General features: G+C 46.5%; 1 protein-coding gene across 3 annotated transcripts in view; it reads left to right on the forward strand.

The window, feature by feature from the left end:
* LOC138468363 (cullin-9-like) overlaps positions 1 to 21,554 on the forward strand; it is a 1,322,368-nt gene that overhangs the window by 388,965 nt on the left and 911,849 nt on the right. For all 3 annotated transcript variants that reach the window (XM_069608895.1, XM_069608893.1, XM_069608894.1), the window contains one exon: positions 7,318 to 7,558. In XM_069608895.1, coding sequence (XP_069464996.1) covers positions 7,318 to 7,558 — 241 coding nt within the window. The remainder of the gene's footprint in view (positions 1 to 7,317; positions 7,559 to 21,554) is intronic.

The raw sequence follows: 21,554 nt of genomic DNA on the forward strand, positions 1-21,554 counted from the left end.
GTATAAGGTTCTATTGTTTTTTGACCTTGAGAGACAGGGACCATGCCGAAAGGACTTAATTTGAAGGAGGGGTGCAATAACGTAAAAGACGATAAGGCAGACAATTCTGAAACTAGACAGTTTCATGTTAGTTCAGTATACGTAAAATTGTTGTCAAAAGCAGAGTGGGATTTACGGACAGCATTACGCAGAGACACCATGGAAATCGCAAATATAATGTAAGTAACTCTTTATACGCTTTTATACCGGAATGAAGAATTAATGAATGGATGAATGAATGAATAGCAAGTAAAACGTTTGTGGGATCGTCTTTGTACCGGGCACATGGGCATGCAGGTCCACATTCCACACGCATGTAGACAGTCGTTTCTCATTGTGTGTTAACCTCGATTTATTTCGTTAGTTTTCGCATTGATTTTAGAGCCGAACATACTCCATTGCACTATCCTTGAAATCAAATAGTTTCAGATCGGCTGGCGAGACTAATTATAATTTTTATGTTTTCAAAACAGGTATATCCTACCCTACTGCCACCAGTTTCAGACCCCGGCAGATGGTTTCTTCAACCGCCAGCTGCAGCTTATCGTAAACAACTGCACCACTTTGACGATCTTATGGGACGATAGCCAAGGGCCCATATGCCCTTACGCGGTACTAGCGGCTAGAAGCAACATATCAACCTTTACGCTGGCCTAGTGCCTAGTTGATGGAACAGCCTTGCGGTTCAAGTGCTTCTTTTAACGAAAACGAACACCCTGTGTACCATAAAGTAACAGCGCGTTACTCACGATAAAACGGAACAGGATTTGCGGTTAGAGAGAAAAGAAAAAAAGACATTCCGATTTAATATACCAATTGCTGAATATTCTGTAAACATTTAATGTTAAATAAATGTACTTTACCAAATGTACCGTGTTGCTGTTTGATTTGAAAGTACAGTTTCATATTCCGAATTGTGGCGCGCTGTGTTGCGAGTTGATCTGTGTTGGTTTCCGGGTTCTGTGTGAAGTCGCGTAGAAGACGACTGGGCGCGTTTGCCTACGCAGCACAGTAACGTCACGGAGAGAGGCAGGGAATATGAATGTTTTGATAATGTCAGGCTCAGGGGCGGGGGATATAATTTAGTGACGCAAAAGCAGGTCAGCCAGGGCGATGCAGCAAGTGATAAGATTATCACAAAATGGCAGCGCCCTGATGCCTGTTTTTGCGTGCGTTTAATGGACGAAAACTCGGGTAAGGTCCATAGGAAATTTTTCTAAAATCGAGGGACTTAGGCTTAAAAACACATTGCCGACCCGTAGGGACAATAACATTTTTTGACCAAACCATTCCTTTAAGTCTGCAACCTCTTTTTCCATGGAGACATTGTAATGCTTCCCCTTCAGTTCGAAAAGTAAACTTACAATGGTCTTCCCATCTATATATCACTTGTTTCTGTCTGAGCCAGCCCATCACCAGTCTCAAGGACTTTTATTTTTCTCCAATGTTGCTTGTGCCAGATCTTAAAATATATCAAGATAGCGCCCCCTTTAAATCGGATGTACTCCATACTTCAGGTGTAAATTGTAATTGTAATGGGTTATTCATAACGCGCTTAATACCCAGAGGTTTCTAAGCGCAGAGTCTGGGATCGAACCTGTATTGCTCAGCATCGTCTTGCTGCCAAGGCGAGCGCATTGCCCATAAACTATCCTGTGTCTCATGATCCTCCTTAAGTTGAAAATAGTGGACCCAGGTTATTTCTTTGTTGCAGTCTAGAGAAGACCTGGTGTGTTTTGATCCAAAACAGTGTCAAAGATGTCTGTCTCCCACAGTATTTGATGGAACAGGACAATCACATAAGCTTCCAGCTCTGTCAGAAACCCTTTTCGGGATTCCCGTATGCGGATGTTACGCTGCATTCCGTTTTCCACGTCTTCTTGTTTGGCCAGGACAAACTCCATTTGGTGCTCCACACCCTTTACTCTTTCCACCAATTAAGCCTGATCATGTGCTTGCTTACAGAGGCTAACTTTTACCTCCCCAGCTTGGTTTCGACAGCTCTTGCGTGTTTATCAAGATTTGCCATATACTTGGCCAAAGTGGAGGCCTTATCTTTCATCTTAGTCTTGATCTCTGCCAACATGAACTGTAGATCCAATATCGTGGCTGGAGGGTCCTCTATGTATTCGGCTAGTCTTCTGTAGAAATAAATTGTGCCACTGTGTTTCCTTTTAGTGGATTCCTGGCCCTGCATAAGAGGTTTGTTCTCTGCCGATATGGCCCCGTTCTGTTAAGTTGTGATTTCAGCAATTATGTGTCACTGCTAGAGCGCCCTGTTTCTTTGGATCAATGCAGAAAGTAATTGGTATGTCAGAGCAGCAGGATCCTGGCTCCAAAACAGATGACTGTTGGGTGATGCCCAAGGTGACCCATCGATAGTGCACAGCACGTCTCCTAGTGCCACAATGAGCCTTGTAAGCACATGTACCTTGGGTGAATTGGTTGGAATCGGAGTGGGGGCATGGGTATTCTTCTTTAGGAAGAACTCAAGATGCTAGATGGGTTGCATATCACCACAGGACAGGACAGGAACGACAGGATAAGCCCCTATTAGCATAACTGTCCTGTGAAAAAAGGTGGTGGGGCGTCTCGCCTGATGCCTGTAGAACAGGGTGCTAGTCCCAACTCTTCCCCCATGCCCCGTCTCCAGCCACCATGGGAGATAGAGAGTTGCGTGTGGTTGTATAGCTGTTTGACCCCATGGGGGGGGGCGGCAGAGGGTCTGTCACTCACCAGAGTGGCTTACTCCACCTCTCCAGCCATTAGAACTGCCTGCCCGGCCCGCAGTCACCTCCAGTTGGCCCCCACCTCCACCACTGACTTACCAGAGTCCGTACGGTCCAATGTTGGGCTGCCCTTGTCCTGTAGCTCATATATCCGGCGGTGGTGGGTACTCCCATCGAAGACTGATATAGTTCTCCTCTGGGCTGTCTCCTCGCTCATCTCATCTCGTCCGTTCAGTCCCCAGGGCAGATTCAACGTGCTCTGCATAATTGACTGGGTTCCTTGTAGCGCTCTGCTTACCTGGTGTGAGGGCTTATCGCCTGCTCTCCGGGATCCTGCTCCTGTGACCAGACTTTAGCCATGCCCCCTTGGCCTTCCCATCGGCCCCCTGCCGTCAAAAGATCAGGCCTTGGCGAAGCCCATGGTGAAGTCAGGACAAAGTCGATACGCTGCCGTCCGCAGCTGGACGCAGTTTGGACTGAATGATTTCCTATAGTTTCATACCAGCTCATCTACTAGCAGTCCTCATGTGACGCACGGTAGTCTCCCCTGACTTCCCAGCTGCTACACATGCAGCATTTCCACTGCTAGTCACATTTCAGATACCATCTTTGTGTTGGCTACGTTTATCCTCTTTCATGCTGTTTATTCCTCTTCCTTCCATTCTATTTCTATGTCGCCTGCATTCCCTGTGCATTCTTCTGGTACAAAAAAGGTAGCAGGCGCCCCTCTCTCGAAAGAACAAGGCATGATAACCTGTTCAGTGGTTATTAACCACATTGAGAGTTCGCAGCCATTGCTTTTTGCTCACTGTACCTTCACAGATGGGAAATATCCATTTGCATATCAGTCTTTGTCCCACCCACAAGAGCAGTCCAGCACCGAAATGCTATGGCAATTCCTCTCTGAACAAGAGTACCATCAGCAACCCCCTACATGTGTTTCAGCCTTGTTGGGCATCATCAGTGAGGTGAAGCTGAGCCTCTCTAAGCACAGTGAGCAGGGAGTCCACGTCTGGTTGCCCCCAGGTAACCTAGGGTGACCAACCCTAAGTTCCTTTCAAAAATACAAAAAAGGTAGCAGACGCCCCTCTCTCGAAAGAACAAGGCATGATAACCTGTTCAGTGGTTATTAACCACATTGAGCGTTCGCAGCCATTGCTTTTTGTTCACTGTACCTTCACAGATGGGAAATATCCATTTGCATATCAGTCTTTGTCCCACCCACAAGGGCAGTCCAGCACCGAAATGCTATGGCAATTCCTCTCTGAACAAGAGTACCATCAGCATTCTTCTGGTAACTCAGCTCTCTTCTCGCAACTATGATAACCTTATCTACCCATCTTGTACTTCTCATACTCCTTCTCTTGACCTGGCTCTCTGGAATGCCAGATCTTTGTGCAAGAAATCTACATCCATATTAGATCTTATTCTGTGACTAAACTTGCATTTCCTCTGTATTACTGAAACTTGGGTTTCCTCTTTCAATACTGTTATTCCTGCTTCCTTGTCCACATCTCCTACATCTTTTTGTCATACCCCGTGTCCATCTGCCCATGGTGGGGGTGTTGGCATTATCCACCATTCCTTTTTTTGTTCTCTCTTCTACTTTGACTTTCCCTGTCTTTTCTTTATTTGAATACTCGTATACCTTTTTCTAATCCCTATTCCATATCTTTGTTGCTCATCTATCGAACATCTGGTCCAGTTGGGCCATTTTGTGATGATTTTGATGATCTTTTATTCTTCCATCTGTTGTCTTTTGTTCTTTTGGGAGATTTTAATCTCCATCTGTTTTCTACCCATGCAAATCTTCCATTTCTTTCAATTCTTGATTCTCATTTTTTTCCCCTCTTTCTACTCCTCCTTCACATGCATCTGGTTCTTCATTCAATCTTATGTTCACTTCTTCTCTTTCCACATCTCTTGTGTCTCCACTTCCAGTCGATCTCTCTGATCATCTTCTTTCCTTCTCCATTTTTCCTGCACCTCTGCAGTTACCATAGGTGCACTTAATGCAACTACGTTCGTCTTCTGTCTAAAAGTATGCCCTCTCCAATAATTGAATCATGATGCTTTTCACTTCTATGCTTTGTTAAAATGTTGTATTTAGGTGTTCTCATTTCTATGCGGCTATGATCATTCCTCGCTTTCAGTATGCCCCTCACATGGTGAGACCTCCCTTTCTTTTTTCCCTACTGAATGGCCTTCTGTATAATCATACCCTTGACCCTCGTCTTACCTGATGCAGCGTCCCGCAACATGAGGTGAGGTTCTGCCATCCTGCCCAGCTAACTATCACCCAATCTCTTATCACTCCTTTCCTGGGCAAACTCCTGGAAAAGCTGGCCATCTCCCAGCTTAATCTTCACACTGAATCTGTTGGTGGTCTCCGTGACTGGTTTCAGAGCTGACAGAAGCACAGAAGCTGCTCTCCTGAACATCCGTGAAGACCTGCTCTCCAACCTTGATTCCAACACCCCCTGCGTCCTCATCTTACTTGATCTCATTGATTTAATCTGCTCATGTACACTGATTCATTTACTCTTATGACCGCTAATTGATTGTTACTGTTTATGAACACTGATTGATTACTCCTAGGAATGCTAATTGACTGTTATTATTTATGAACATAGTTTGAATGTTACTGTTTATGAACGCTGATTTGCATTCTGATTATTATGTTGTTGATTGTCCTATGTAAAACGCTTTGGACAAAGGCGCTATATAGAACACAATAAATACCAATACAATTCTCTCTTCTGCCTTTGACACGGTCAAATATGCCATCCTGCTCAACTGTCTCAGTGATAACCTGGGTATCACTGTTCAGGCCCTTGCTTGACTGGCCTCTTTCCTCTCCAATCAACCCTCCCAGGTCCAACTTGGGTCCTTCCTCTCATCTATCTCTATCTCTTCCTGTGGTGTACCCCAGGGGGTCTAACCTCTCTCCCTGGCTGTTCAACCAATACCTGGCACTTCTTGCCCACCACATTGCTGCTCTCTGCCCCAACTTTCAGTGCTATGCGGATGACACACAACTCATTTTCAGGCTCCCTTCCGCCACTACTTCTCCTTCTCTCATCTGACTGTCTGCTATCCAGGAGTGTTGTGCCGCCAATGATCTCTACCTTAATGCCAGTAAGACCGGAATTCTCCTCATCGGCACTACTGCTCCTTCGTTTCCTGTCGGTGTCTGGCCGGCCTCTCTTGGCCCTCTTCCTACTCCCACCTGTGAGGCTAATAACTTCGGGGTAATCTTCGACTCCACACTCTACTTCTCTCCTCACATCTCTGACGTATCTAAAAAGTCACACTACCAGCCGCAACTCCTCAGAGGTATTCTTCCTTTCCTCTCCTTCCTCCAGAATCTCACTGTCTCCAGTGCTCTGCTTCTCTCTAGGATGGACTATTACAACAGCCTCTTTCTAAATCTGCATGCTTCTACTCTCTGCCCTCTGCAGCTCATACAGAATAGGACTGCTAGACTTGTACTTGGCCTCAAGCCCAGGGATCGTATCCCTCCAGGACTGAAATCCCTGCACTGGCTCTCAGTGGCTGCGAGGATTAAGTTCAAAACCCTCTGCATTGTCCACAAGGCCTTCTGGGGCCACAATTCCTTCAACTCTCTCTTCCTAAATGTCTTCCTTCTCCAGCTCTTGGCTCATTCGCCTCCAACTCCCTCAGGGTCAGTCGCTTCTCCAAGCAACTAGTTGGTGGTAGATCTCTTTCCTCTGCTGGGGCCGCCCTCTGGAACAGCCTCCCTGCCTCTCTGAAACTTGAGGAAAACCATGTCCGGTTCTGGAAGCACCTCAAGACCTTCCACTTTGCTTCTGCTTTCTCTCCTCTGCTCCCTTGCTGATCTCCTGTTGAAACTGCACTGCGATCTCAATGTCACTTTGCCTAGTAATATCGCTTTCTCTGTCTTCCCTCTGTCCCCCCCCCCCTCCCTTGCCTTGCCGTGCCTTGAAACACTTGTGTATAGCACGTTATAAATGCCATATCATATCATTGTTACTTTACCTGTTTGACCTGTACGCTTCTGGATGTAGTCCCCTGCAACCTGAGGTGAGGCTTTGCTAGTGTGGTGTTTTACCTATTTGACCTGTACGCTACCTGATGTAGCGTCCTGTAACAAGAGATGAGGCCTGCCAGCCTGTGTACTCTCCCTTTTCCTCTCATGCCTGTAACCATCTGTGTATTCTCGCACCAATGTACCATGCACTTCTGTAACTACCACCTAGATGCCTCAGGGCTTTGTGCACTAAAATAAATGCTAAATAAAAAATAAAAGAATATGTCCATGTTCTGCTTTGTCACTTCTTCTGCAATGCTTTAGTTTTCATTGATGAACATTTAATGCCTTCCATCTACCGGGCGTGCAACTCGAAAGTGAATTGACATGAATTCTTTTATATATTAATAATTTTAATTATTTGTGGGAAGGGTAGTACCTATAACACACTGAGCAAAGTTCAGCCTGCCTACAGGCTGCCACTGAAGGTCCCTGTGCTATTCTGCCATGCATATAGTTTCTGATTGTGTTTTGCAGATTCCAGTCCCTCTTCCTTCCTGAAGGAGAAGGATCTGAAAAAGTTGTCGGCCACCTTAAAGGAGACCAGCCTCCAGAAAGAGATAATCCTTGCCCTTGAGCGCCTCATCTGTGCAGAAGCAGCGGCTCTGGAGCATGACATTCCTGAACTCCTTTTGAAGGACCGTAACTGGTTCCTGATGCTGCTTAGAACCCTTGAACAACTGCGCATCGAGAAGGCTGTCCAGTTGGGAATTCTCAGGTATTAGTTCTTCAGACGTGCAGCACAGTCATTTTGACGAATGTAGGATTTTTGTCTTGTGGGCATAGAAGGTTTATTAGGTCTATATTGGGTTTGGAGTGTATGGCTCACTGCCATTGTCCTATACCTGTTAGTCGGTATTTATTTTCTTTGTTTGTTTGTTTGATGGCCCTTTCTACTGAATACTGCTATGGTGCAGGTTCTGTGTTCTGTTCTACCTTGTGGTTCTTTGCTGTTTAAATAATTGTATACATCGCAGGTTTTGGTTAGAGCCGGTATGGTATTGAAGCTTACTGAGTGCAGACTATCCCCTTGTAAAGGTGTTGCGATAGATTTCTAGAAACTGGCCTGGTGGACAGATTTTAGGAGGCCACCGTAGTTATAGTGAGCAGGGGAACTCTGAGAGGTAAGCCAAACTCATTCAAGGTAAGCGTGGAGAGTGGTCAAGGCTTAGTATATTGGTGAGTGGGGTCCAGAATGAGTCCACACTGTGAAGCACACAATAATTCAATGTAAGTTATTAAAGTACAAAAAATACTACATTTATTATAAGCCCAAAACAGACACTTGGAAATAAAATAAGTAGGTCGTAATATCACACAATACTCAATTATCAAACACATATATACAGTTAGGTTCTCATGAATGCAATCACTATCTTATCCAACTAGAAAACGTTAAGTATTGATGCAGTGGAATGAAACCAGTTCACAGGAATAATATCCTAATTTTATAAATCCAACCCCTATGATGTATGGGGCCTTGCACCCACAAGTCACAAAGCTTCTTCTTTGGAGAGAGGACAGATGTAGGAAGAGTTCTTGTGGTGGTGAAAAATGTCCCAGAAGATATTCAACACCGTTACAAGTGAGTCAGATTTTCTATTCCTATCTTTTAGATACAATCTTTTAGATCAGACGATCAAAAAGCTATGGAATGGAATCACCAGAGTTTATTCTAAGGTTTATTCTAAGGAGAACGGGGGGAGGTAAATGCGTTGCAATTAGCCCCCTGACTCAAATTTTCCCAGGTGACTACATGGGTCCCCTAGGGGTTGCTTGAGGGACGTTTACCTGCTGTTTGTTCTGGTGCAGGACGTCTACCGGTTGTGGGCCCAATGATTTCTCTGGTCGGCTGCTGGTGCAGAATGAAACCCCTGGCGAAGAAGGCAAGCAGTATTCATCAATGCAGTACTCTTCTGGACACATTGCAGGTAAGTAACTTGCACTGACGTTCACAGCACAGCGACGATGGCAGGCGGAGCAGAGCAGGATCCCTTGAAGCTGGTAAACAAACTTTGGTGGAAGGCAACTTGTGACACGAGCTGGGGACCACTGAAGTTCCAGCGACGAACACAGAATGGTGACAATTCTACTGAGGTAGGTCACTGGAGAGCTGGTCAGTTCACCAGGTGGTACAGGGACACTTCGAAGGCTAAGGATGTCTGGATCCTCAAATGCGTCAAGACTTGTTAGTCCCACCAATCTAAGGTTTGAAGCACTGCTCAGGGTCTTCGCAGATCAGGTAGTCCAGCATGGCTTCACAGGGCCAAACGCATGAAGGGATGCCAGGCCTCTTAAGGAGTCATCCACGGACCTTCAGGCGACGGTTCTTCTACACAGGATACTTGGCCCCAATGCTGATCTGAAGAAATGGCTGCAGGAGTCCTCTTCTTATCCTAAATCCTGGTTGCAAGTCCAAGCCCACCAATGGTAAGGATCTGCACCATTCAAACAGCCAGCAGGGGTCAAGTCGGTGACCACTGTGGGTTTCACTCATGCCCCACACCTAGACTTTCAGGTGCCCCAGATGTGGAGTGGGACCAGACAGTCCCGCCCACATCCTGGTTCCACACACATCAGGCTAGCAGTAGCCCAAGAAAGCAGCAGCTTTACCAGGTAAAAGCATGACCGTATAAGGGATTTTCTTACCTGCGAAGGCCAAATGACAGTATGGCCAAAGAACAAGCGAAAAATCTTGTGGCACTTCCATTTTAGAGCGCTAGCCATGCTTATTAGCCATATGCGGTATATACCCAAATGTGCACACTAAAAATAATGCACACGTTAAAAGGTTATGTTATACCACCAGCTTGTCTTTATGCACATATACAAGTAACCAAAAATCCCAGGTGTAAAAGACTTTAATGCTAAAGAAGTATCCCCACTGCATTGTTAGATGCTGTGTGCACTGTCAAAAAGTTTCCTAAAGGGTAAAAAGGGAAAAGGTTTCCCAATACTGATAGTCTGTAAGTGAGGCTGAAGGTTTCACTTACCTGATAAGTCCGGACAGGTTAAAAAAGAAAAGCAAAACATTTGGGGATACATAGAATATGGAGGGAAAGTTGCCTAAAGAGAGAGCTTGACAAAAATCAAAACAAAACACCAGAGGAATCCTTTCAGACTTGTAGGCATACATGAACTCAAGTTTGTACAGCTTATGTCCAAAATCAGAAGCCTAGAATTCAAATTTCAACGTACCATAGGATTTCTGATCATGGACCTTCTAGAACATAGAAAAACATTAGCCCCACAGTACTGTCTCAGCGACTGCACCCACAACAAGCATATCCTTGTATCCTGAACCTCTCCCTACAATTACCACCTCCCTTTGCATCCATATAATCATACCCTTTTCCGAACTTCCACCTTGTGGGGCCAAAGACCCACTTCCCAATAGTCTCATCTATTTCTCAATTTTTCTGTGAATAGACACCATTCTTCCTCAAAGGTTCTCATGTTGTCAGGAATCAGATAAGTCTGTTTTTCCATAGTGTAAATGTCCTATACCTCATACAGCCATTCCTGCTTATCAGGCACAGACTTCCATTTTTGGGTCACTGCTAATCCTCCTGTCTGAAACATGGCTTCCCACATCCTTGGGTACCAGTAAACCTCACTTTCTTTCTGGCGAAAGACCAGCAGGGGGTTCAATTCAAGCTGAACTCCCGTAACTTCTTTCATCCAACTCAACAGTTTGGCTAGGTAAGTTTAAATGCGATGAAAGGACCACCACATGGAACCGGCGGTCTTAGAGTGGAGGAAAGCGCCACTGATCTATTGTGGGAGTAGATTCTGAAATGAAGATGAATCCTTACTCATCTACCATACTATGTGATGGGAGGTGAGTGTGGCCCTAGGGCACACAACTGGGAGAAACCTCCATACATTGTAGATAGTTTTAACGGGTCCCTATACCACCAATGCAGCACCTTGAAATTGTGTTCTTTTGCAGGTGTGGATAGTTTGCCATGAAACGTAAGCTTGTATATCTTTTCCCAGAGCGGATTCTGGATTTATTCCCCTGCCAGTGTTTCCCAAAACCCCTTATAGCTTTGTATAACCTCTAAATTACTTGTAATAAGAACCCTATATAGTGTTGAGATTATTCCTTTTCTCGAGGTCTATTCATTCAAAACTTTTTTCAAAATCTGCGAGTTCTCTTTCCAAACTTGTGGCCCTTCAGATGTAAATATCCGAAAACACGAATAGTGTCCCATCCCAGCATCTTGCATACGTCATTATATCCTTTATATTTCCCATCTGTAAATCATTGCCCCACTCTTTCTAGGCCCCTGCCTGACCACTCCTGAGATTGACCAAAACCCAGTCGACTCAGGTGGATGGGAGCACCCCACAGTGACCACCCCACAGTGAGCTCAAAGGCAAGGGCAAAGAGGATAATTTCTCTGTGCGACCTATTTTTCTCCAAATGTCCAGAGAATGTCCAAAGTGTTGTGTGAATGCACCTTGTTGGGTGTCTTCTTCAGCGGGGACAACAACAAATCAGTGACCTTTTTAGGGTGTGCTGCCCAATCCTCTAAGAATGACCAGTATGTACCCAAATCATCACTCATGTTTTAGGAGGATTCCAAGTTGGGCTCCCCTGTAATAAAAGAAATTGGGTAGTTCAAATCCTTTGTGGTCCTTGGGGAGGGTCAACGTTGCCCCTTTAATCCTAGTTTTTCCCTCTGCCGTATAAAAAAAATTCTCTCAGGAACAGGTGAAGGGATCATCGTGAATTGGAAAAGCATGCGTGGGAGAACATTCATCTTTACCGAAGTCATTTTACCAAACCAAGAATGTGAGAGCACGGACCATCTCTTTAAATACATCCTCAAGGTCTCGATAAAAGGATCATCATTTAAAGCACATAATCTTGTTAGGTCTTTAGGAGCTCTGACACCCAAATACGTGATCTCCTCTTCCTCCACCTTCATCCCATGGACCTCACTCTTCTCCTGCAAACTCGATCCAGTAAGCCAGATTGATAAAACACAGGATTTAGCCACATTAATCTTCAAGCCCGGAAATTCACCAAACTCCTAGTTTAAAGCATTTCCAGGAGCGACACATCCGTAGCTTCCAGGTATCCGAAAATATTGTTCCCATATAGGAGTAATTTAAATTAGACTTCACCAGACTTTATCCCACTAATGTTGGAATTACTAACAATGAATACTGTGAGGGGTTCAATGTCTAGAGCGTAAAGTATTGGGAACAGTGGGCATCCTTGTCTCGTGCCCCGGGATAACCTTTGCGTTAGGGGAGCTTTAAAGTGCTGGCATCCACCTTCTGATGTTCAGCCCAAACCCATTCTCTCTAGGACTGCCCCCATATACTGCCATTGCACACGGTTGAATGCTGTGTCTATGTCTAGACTGATTAAACACGTGTCAACCCTATGGCCCTGTGCCTGGTGGATCCGATAGTCTTTCGGATGTTATCGGAGCCTTTCCTTCCTCTTAAAAAAACCCACCTGTTCCCCATGAAAAAAGTACGGGAGGGGAGAACCCTGTCGAGCCTGTTACGCAAGATTTTTAGCAAATACTTTCACATCTGTATTAAGGAGGCAGATAAGTCTGTAGGATGAATTTAGGTTGCCATCTTTCCCTCCTTGGAGGTAACCACTGTTAAAGCTCCCAACATAGACTCTGGGAGATTGCCCTCCTCTAGTATTTCATTAAATACCTGTAAGGGTGGCCCTAATTACGCTCACACCAGAATAAATACACCCCTCTAGGTAAATAAGGCCAAGAGTTATGTTATGTTACCTAAATTTGTAGAGCGTGCGGTCGCCCAGAGGCGGCATGGCGCTGGTGAGGAAGCTACAGGCTAAAGAGGATCAATAGAAAATCAGAAAGCTAAAACAGAGTGGTTTTCAGAGCTTTCCTGAAAGCCAAATGATTGGCGGTAGCTTTGAGTAATAATGGGAGAGTGTTCCAAATCTTGGCCGCTGCAATGGAAAAGGCTCTGCCGCCAAGTCTTTTCCGGTTAAACCTGGGATCCATTAGGGGGTTAGTGGTCGAAGAGCGCAGATTATGTTCCGGAATGTATCGGGAGAATTTGGATTGGAGGAATTCCGCTCCTAAACCATGGATTGCCCGATGGACAATACATAATGACTTAAACTTAACTCGCTGCACCACTGGAAGCCAGTGGAGTCGGTGAAGCACCGGTGAAATATGGGCATCATAGGGGGAGCCAGTGGCTAATCTGGCTGCCAGGTTCTGTATACGTTGGAGCAAGCCAGTCGGTTGAGTTGGATACAGGGAGTTACAATAGTCCAACCGTGAAAGGACCAGTGCGGCCACCACGGGAGGACGCATGGCTTCCGGAATCATAGGCAGGAACCTCTTTAAAACCCTGATCTGGTGATGGCCAGACTGACAGACCGCTGTAACCTGATTTGACAAGGAGAAAGAGGCAGAAAGAATAACCCCTAAGTTCTTCACTTTGTTAACTGGACTTGGCAATGGGCCCAGCGATGTGGGCCAAAAGGCAGGGGTCCATAGCGAGGGGTTGGGGGGGCAGCCCACCACCATCACTTCTGTTTTATCACCGTTGAGCTTGAGCCAGTTTTGGTCCATCCAGGCGCCGACTGCTTTAAGGCAGTCGTGAAGACAGGCTGAGACCACAGTTTGATCCTGATCAAGCCAGATCAGGATTTGGGTGTCATCAGCGTAGGAATAACAATTAAGGCCATAGGAACGAATAAGGCAGACCAGTGCCCAGATATAAATGTTGAACAAAATCGGAGAGAGCGAAGATCCCTGAGGGACACCCCAGGTAAGAAAACAAGGGGCAGAAAGGAAGGGAGGCATAGCGAGAGTCTGAGTGCGGTCTGAAAGAAAGGAAGCAAACCAAGCAAGAACAGAGCCAGAGATCCCAATCTGTGCAAGACGAGATAGAAGGATGGGATGGTCCACCGTATCAAACGCAGCAGATAGATCCAGTACGATCAGGGCCCCTACTCCACCTGCATCAGCCAATCTGGACATATCGTCCTGCACTGAGACGAGCACACTTTCTGTCCCTCTACCTGGCCTAAAACCTGCCTGGGCGTTATTGAAAATCTTCGAAGATTCCAAGAAGGAAGATAGAAGAGGCATGACCAGCGATTCCAAAAGTTTAGCCAGGAACGGAAGTAGAGAAATGGGGCGAAAATTAGCAGGGACGGTAGGGTCAAGTGAGGGTTTCTTAAGGAGTGGAATAACCCTCGCGGATTTCAGTTCCGGGGGGACCAATCCGGATTGGCAGGAGTGATTAATAGCCGCAGTGATATCAGCTAGGATATCAGGGGCGTTTGTCTTCATGATAATGGCAGGAATGGCATCCTCGGGGGAGGAAGATTTAATCTTTAAAATGGCTGCTAGGACTTCTGCCTCAGTAAATAAAGTAAAAGTGGACCAACTAGCAGGGGAATCAGTAGGATGGGATGGCAAAAAGCTGGTGGTACCAGGGGACAGTGTTGTTGAGGATTTAGCGATGTTCGATCGAATCACATTGATTTTAGTGGTAAAAAAGGATGCAAGGTCATTGCACAACTTATGTGATGGCTTAACCATGGATGTCAATGGTTACGAGGAAGCAAGTGTGTGAACAATAGAAAACAAAACCTTTGTCTTAAGAAGAGCATTTTCAATTCTTTGAGCAAAGAAAGTTGATTTAGCTAGCTTAACCTTAGCTAGATAAAAAGAAAGACTGAGCTTGAACGATTTTCTAAGTGTCGGATCATAACTGATCCGCCACTTACGTTCAGCTTGTCTGAGTTGAAGACGGTCATTTTTGAGCAGGTCGGTGAATCAAGGCTGGGATGGTAGCCTGCGGCCTTGAATCAGTTTCAATGGGGCATAGCTATTGGCAGTGGACACCAATGACAGAGAGTGAGGTTAACAATAAGGGTCTCAGGGAAGCACAGTTATAGGCTATATGAGCACGGAGTGCCTTGGGATCGACAGAACGCCAGGAGCGGAGTAGTGTCTTGGGGGGAAGAACTTTACAAAGGGGGGTAGCTAGCCTGAATGAACATGAAACCGAGTAGTGATCAGACCAGGTTACTGGCTCAATCAGGCCAGGATCGAGCAGGGCATTTTTGGCAAATACCAGGTCAAGGATATTTCCGTGCAGGTTGGTGGGGGCTTGAATTAGTTGGCGGAGGTGGAGGTCAGAAAGGCTATCAAAAAATGAATTGAGTTTGTCCGATCTAGGTGAATTAAAGTGTAGATTAAGATCACCTAGTATCACAAGATTGGTATGATGCAAGTTTAGATCAGCTATAAGATCGACAAAGCCTTTCCCAAAAAGGCCTATAGGGCCTGGGGGACGATAAATGAGCAAGAGGTGGGTAACACACGAGGCCGAGAGTACACACCGACAGAGGAGGTTTTCCATATTTAATGTATGTGGGCATGGTATCTGGGTAACCGTATATATATCTTTGAAGATAACAGCAATGCCTCCACCACGCTTAGGGGGTGGCCGGTCATGATGGAGGATGCAATAGTTTGAGGGGAGAGCTTGGACAATAGCAGGTGCCGAGCTGGGAGTGAGCCAAGTTTCTGTCAGGCATAGAAAGTCTGATTTCCTATGAGCTAGCAGATCCCAGATCTCACCAGCATGAGCCGGGAGAGACCTGGTATTTAGTAGGCATAGAGTATGGGTGGTCATCGTGGGCTCCATATTATAAGTGCTTGTAGAGGGGGGGCTACAATGGATGTGTGAGGGCTCCAGCCAATAGGCCACTTAGTATCCGGGGGGGCGAGAGAAAGCGGAAAGCTTTTATCCAAATGCCCCTTCTGGCCCTTCCCGGCATGGACAGGCACAGACGGGCTTGCCTTTAGCGCGCCTTTGGCGCGCTGGATGCGTGCCCGCTGCGCGGGCGACCAATCCAGCACATAAGAGTCTATCTTGTAAGGATAACAAATGTTAACTTACAGAAATGAGGATGGTAGCAAAGAACTCTGCTCCCTAAACGGTCTTCTTCTGTCCCTCATCCGTTTCTTTCTCCTGCCACAGTGATGACAGGCAGGGGTTTATATACTCCTGGCTTGCTACAGTTGTCTCTGTATACAGGCCATGGCTCCATCCCAAACCGTCCACCTTCCATACAAGGGATGCTCCAAAGCCTTCCTTTTTTCATTGTCGGCGATTTCTGTCAGGACATGGTACTCTAATTTTTGCTACCTTATATAGAAACACACTGCAGCCATGCAGACTTTTGCAAACCTTGAGGCCTCGCCCCAGGAAAAACTAAACATTTTTTATCCACAATTTTCGTCCATATTTCACTCATTTTATCTGAGCCATGTAGCTTCCTCCACCCTTAATATTCATAATGTCCCATTTCATTTTGTGCACCGAGCATGTAAAATCCCCTATTCTTAGCCTGCATAGACTCTTGACGGACAGTAAACGGCTGGTGAGTCGCTTTGTGCTCTGCCATTGCTAGCCTTAGTGATGCAACACTGTATGAGCCCTGCGATCCATTGTTAGCGCAGGCCACATTCCGTCTGGGATGGATCTCGACTCCTCTATAGCACTTAAGATTTTATATTTGCCTAGAATCTGTCATTACAAATGTATCCAGCTAATAGTGATTTATATTTAAACAATAACTACCTTTTTTCAGTGCCTACCCTTGTCTGTGTATATGATTATATTTGCATAAGAGAACCTTCCCAGTGCCCCTGCTTCCTCCTGGTACCTTAGTGTCTAAAATAGGTCTTGGCTAATTCTAAAGCGCTTGGGGCTGCAGGAGGATCCTGGTTCCTTCCCAACATTCCCCCCTTTCGTTACTTTTACAGTAAAAAAATCATCCCCACCCGACATATCTACAACCTCAGAAATATTAGTTTGAGTTTCGCTGTTTATTGTATGGCAAGGTGTTTTAGACCTCCCCCCCACCAATTGATACCATCATCTTTGCGCTATTAGGAACTATATTAACACAACATCGGGGACCCAATTGGCACGTGCAGAAGAGGACCAAGAACAATATAATAGGCACCCGTATTTTTACTCGTGCCTCCAGCCATGACTAGACCTAATCAAATGCAAGCGATTGCCAATCCGTGTTCTGAACTCCACCTTCTTTCTTTATTTGAACACCTAGATTGTGCACCGCCTCGATGATGTGGGATAGTGACCCCTTCTCAGCATCTTCCAGAGGTACAAAAGTGCAGCAGCTGCTACCCAACTTTTTACACACTCCTCCTTCTATGGCTGTTAGCAAATCCAGCATGTAGCGGTTCTGCATCAAGTCTCAATGCACAGAGCTCTACTTTGATGGCTTTGAACCCATTTTCTGTGTCATTGGCCAGCTGGACTAGCTCTCATTGGACTAACTGCACCCACTTGGCGTTAGCAGCTGCATGTACCACAGGAGCCCAAAAAGATTAAAAGAAAGTATCTGCTGAGCAAAAAAGTCAACACTCATCCGGTATTCTTCTGAGCAGTGCAAAAGTATTTTTTAATTTTTTTTATTGCATTTTTCAACAAACATAACAATCCCCAAAACTCCCCTCCCCCCTCCCTCGGTGCTGCCTCAGATTTTCCATTGCTCCCTGTGACCTCATAGTTTCTTCGGGGTCATTGCAAATCTATCTTTCTTTATTTGAACACCTAGATTGTGCACCGCCTCGATGATGTGGGATAGTGACCCCTTCTCAGCATCTTCCAGAGGTACAAAAGTGCAGCAGTGCAGTTAGGCGTTGCGGGCGCCATCCGATCCTGAAATCGTCCCTAAGAAAGGTTAATACCTCCCCCCACTCGCCTGCAAAGTTCTGTATTGCATTGTTCATTGTGTATGTGACCCATTCCATTGTCACCATCTCCCACACTTTGCACAACCAGTCTTGGAACGTCGGTATGTCTGAGCTTTTCCATCTCTGGGCAATAATTGTCATTCCAGCTATAATGAGCATCACCCACGCTCTTTCTCTGCCCCTCGGTTCTCCTGTCGTTTCTTCTGGCCGAAGGCCCAGTAAAGTCCTTTCCGGGGGCATGCTTCCCTCTGATCCAAACACTTGTTATATCGCTTGACAGATATCCTTCCAGAACGGGTCTATTTTTGGGCACCTCCACCAAATATGTTCCGCTGTGCCCTCCTGCCCACAGCCTCTCCAGCAGATTCCCATCATCTCGGGGTATATCCTGCGCAGGCGAGCTGGAGTGTAGTGCCAACCATAAAGTATTTATACCAGGCTTCCTGGGTTTGTGAGGCTCTCGCTAGTTTGGGGATTTTTCTCCAAAGTTTCTCCTATTCTCTCTTCTCAATCTCCCTGCCCAATATGCGTTCCCATCTTCCCATATATGCCCACTGCGGCCTCGGGGTAGCTTCATCCAGAATCTTGTAGAGTTCTGAGATTAGCCCTTTCGAGCCATTGTTGGTCATTAAGAATTTCTCGAAGGGGGTTGATGGTCTAGTGGCCGCCTCCTTATTCGTGGGATGAAGGAGCCATTGACGCAGTTGGGAATATCTCACTCTTGCCTTCCCCCAATGAAAAGTCCCTTTTGCAGTCTACAAAGGTACTGATTCCCCCCCCCCCTATAAACATCTCTCATCCTCTGACAGCCACCTTCCCGCCAGTTCCTGAATGCCCCCCCTCTCCAGCCCCGGAGTGAAATCTTTGTTGTTGAATATGGGTGTGAAAGGGGATGGATAAGTAGTGATTTCCTTATGTTTGACCAGCATGTCCCAGTTGTCCGCAACTAGTTTGGTGATAGAGCTCTCATACATGTGTCTTGGCCGGTGTAGCTTAGGTAGCCACAGGACCTCCCCCAAAATCATGCTTTGTGACCGCCCTGTCCATTTTAACCCAGTGTTTTTCTTCCCCCTCCTGGAGCCATTCCCTAATGACCCTTAGCTGGGTTGCCTCGTAGTATTGACAGAAGTTGGGCATAGCTAGTCCCCCTTCTTTCCTCTGACTGAGCCATGAGTTGCTGCCTACTTACCCTTGCTCTTTTCCCCTCCCATATAAATTTGTTTCTTATAGCTTAGAGCTCCCTAAAGAAGCTAGCTGGAACTGCTTGGGGGATAGCTTGAAATAGATAGAACATCTTCGGCAGTGTGACCAGTTTTATTGCCGCCAGCCTCCCAAGACAGGCGATCCGAAGATTCTGCCACATGTGTAGGTCCTTTTTAATACTTCTCATGGGGGGAGGGTAGTTTGCCTCGTAAATCTCCACTCCCAAGTATGTAATTCCCCCCAGGTCGCCTTGCGAAAGCCGTAGACCTTTTTTATGCTCCTCTCTCTCCTCTTTCCCCAGCGTCGGGTCCATCAGCTCAGACTTGTTCATGTTTATGCGTAATCCTGACACTTCCGGAAATTCCTCGAGTAATAGCCTGCTCTTGACTCCATGGGGTTGGTCAGGGCGAGCAGCATGTCGTCTGCGAAGGCCGCCACTTTATGTTGTCTACCCCCAAATGGGATTCCCTGTATTCCCTCTGACTCCCGAATAGCTTGTAGTAGGGGTTCACCCTTGTTTTGTACCTCTTTGAAGTTTGAAACGTCTTGATGTTGTACCGTTCACTACCACCCTCGCTCGGGGACCCTCATAGTTTGCCTTAACCATCTGTAAAAACACGCCTCCGAGTCCTATCCTTTCCATAGCCTTGAAAAGGAATGACCACTCCACCCAGTCAAACGCTTTTTCAGAGTCTAGAGATAGTGCTGCCGGAGTGTGAGTTTTTTCCACTAGTTGCCCCACCCTCCTTATATTATCCGCTGTCTGCCTCCTTTTTATAAAACCCGCCTGGTCCTGGTGTATCAGGTCTGGAAAAGGCCCCTCAAGCCTATTGGCGAGGATTTTGGTATAAATCTTAGCATCTACATTGAGTGCTATTGGCCTATAAGATGATCTTTCGAGGGGGTCCTTTCCCATTTTCAGGATCAGGGAGATGTTAGCTTCTTTCATGGAAATAGCGATTTGCCCTCTGTCTTTAAAGGAGTTGAAGAGGTAGGTCGATTGTGGCACCAGCACTCCGGCAAAGGTCTTGTAAAAAGATGCCGAGTACCCATCTGGGCCGGGGGCTTTGCCTGCGGGCAGGTGCCTAATAACCCCCATCACTTTATCCTCAGTTATCTCTTGGTGTAAACCAATCTGGGCGTCCCCATCTATTTTATGCAGGCTTATCTTTTCCAGGAATTCCTCCTGGGCTTGTGCGTGGGGGTTTTGCGATGTGTATAGTGTCTCATAAAATTTTGCCATGGTTTCTTCAATGTCTTCTGTTCGTGTGACCCTTTCGCCTGAGTCTGTGTTTAGGGCCGTAATTGTGTTTCTCAACGTCACTCCCCGGAGGAGACGCGCCAGTAAGGCGTCTGCCTTGTTCGCTTTAGCGTCGAATTTTTGGCTCACAAGGAGTAGGGCCCCTTCCACTTTCTTAGTTCGTAAGATCCCCAATTGGCCCACCGCCCTCCTGTATTCCCTATGATTGTGCCTGTTGGATCTCGGCTACCTTGTTTCTCGCCTCCTCGACCTCTGCCTCCAGCTGGGTCTCCAGGGCCAGCAGCTGTTCATTTGCTTTGACTGCCATCATTTCCCCCCTCATTGTGGCTTTAAATGTGTCCCACCTTATGTCTTCTCCCTTGTCCCCTCCTTTTATTGTTGTCAGAGAACTCTCTCATCTTGCCCTCTATCTCCTCACTTATTATGGGATCCCTCAGCAAGTACTCTGGGAATTTCCATCCCCATATACCCCTTCTCTTCTCCCCCAATTCCAACTGCATTGATAGTATTTTGTGGTCTGCTATTCCCATGAGGCCTACCTCTATCTCCTTAACGCTTCCCACCAAGTTTGCTGAGACCCAGCTATAGTCTATTCTGGACTGTGTCCCGTGAACTTCACAGAGTAAGGTGTACCCCTCCGTGTTCCCTTTCAGTTCCCTCCAGACGTCCCTCAGACCCATGCTCGCCATTCTGTCCCTCAGCCCTGTCGAGGCCACCACCCCTCCCACCCATGCTCCTGGTCCCCCCTGATCTATCTTTGGCCCTATCCCAAGCTATGTTTAGGTCACCCATTATGATTATCTGGCCCCTTGCCCACTCTCCTAGTTTTCCTAGGATGCCCTGCAGGAAGGAATCCTGTCCTGAATTGGGTTCGTAGATGAGCCCTATCGTAAATGCTGCATCTGTGATTTTGCCTCTTACTATTATAAATCTGCCCTCTTTGTCCCTGAGAGTCTCCTCCACCCTGAAGTTGACCATACTCCTGACGGCCAGCGCAACCCCTCCCGATTTTGTGGGGCCCGAAGCCTGAAACACTTGGTCAAACCCCCTTTGCTTAAGTCGGCTCTGATCTGTACGGAGCAGGCGTGTTTCTTGTAGCCCCAGAAAGTCTGGTTTTCCCAGTTTTGTGATTTGCTCCAGCTTTTTCCTTTTCAACGGGGGAATTGAGACCCCTGATGTTATGAGTTGCCCATTTGAACAGTGATTTATCTCCTGCTCCTGCTGTGTGCCCCCCCAGCTCTTTGCCTCCATCCGTTCTCACCGTTCCAAATTCCCGGTCGCCTTTGCAGTGTCTAATTCGTCCCTTGGGCAGCACCTGAAGGGTCCCCTCCCCCCCAACCCTCCTCCCTGTCCCTGAAGGCCTTAACACTAGGTCTTCCCGTCTTCCTCCTCCCCTCCCCAGGCTTCCTCGCCCTTACTGATCCCATGATGTTTGCTCGTCTCCTCTCCTCCTTGACAAAAATACCTGGTCAGTTCTCCTCAGCTCC

The sequence above is a fragment of the Ambystoma mexicanum genome, chromosome 4q (genome assembly GCF_040938575.1).
Source record: "Ambystoma mexicanum isolate Mex_15411 chromosome 4q, UKY_AmexF1_1, whole genome shotgun sequence".
Classification (NCBI taxonomy): domain Eukaryota; kingdom Metazoa; phylum Chordata; class Amphibia; order Caudata; family Ambystomatidae; genus Ambystoma; species Ambystoma mexicanum.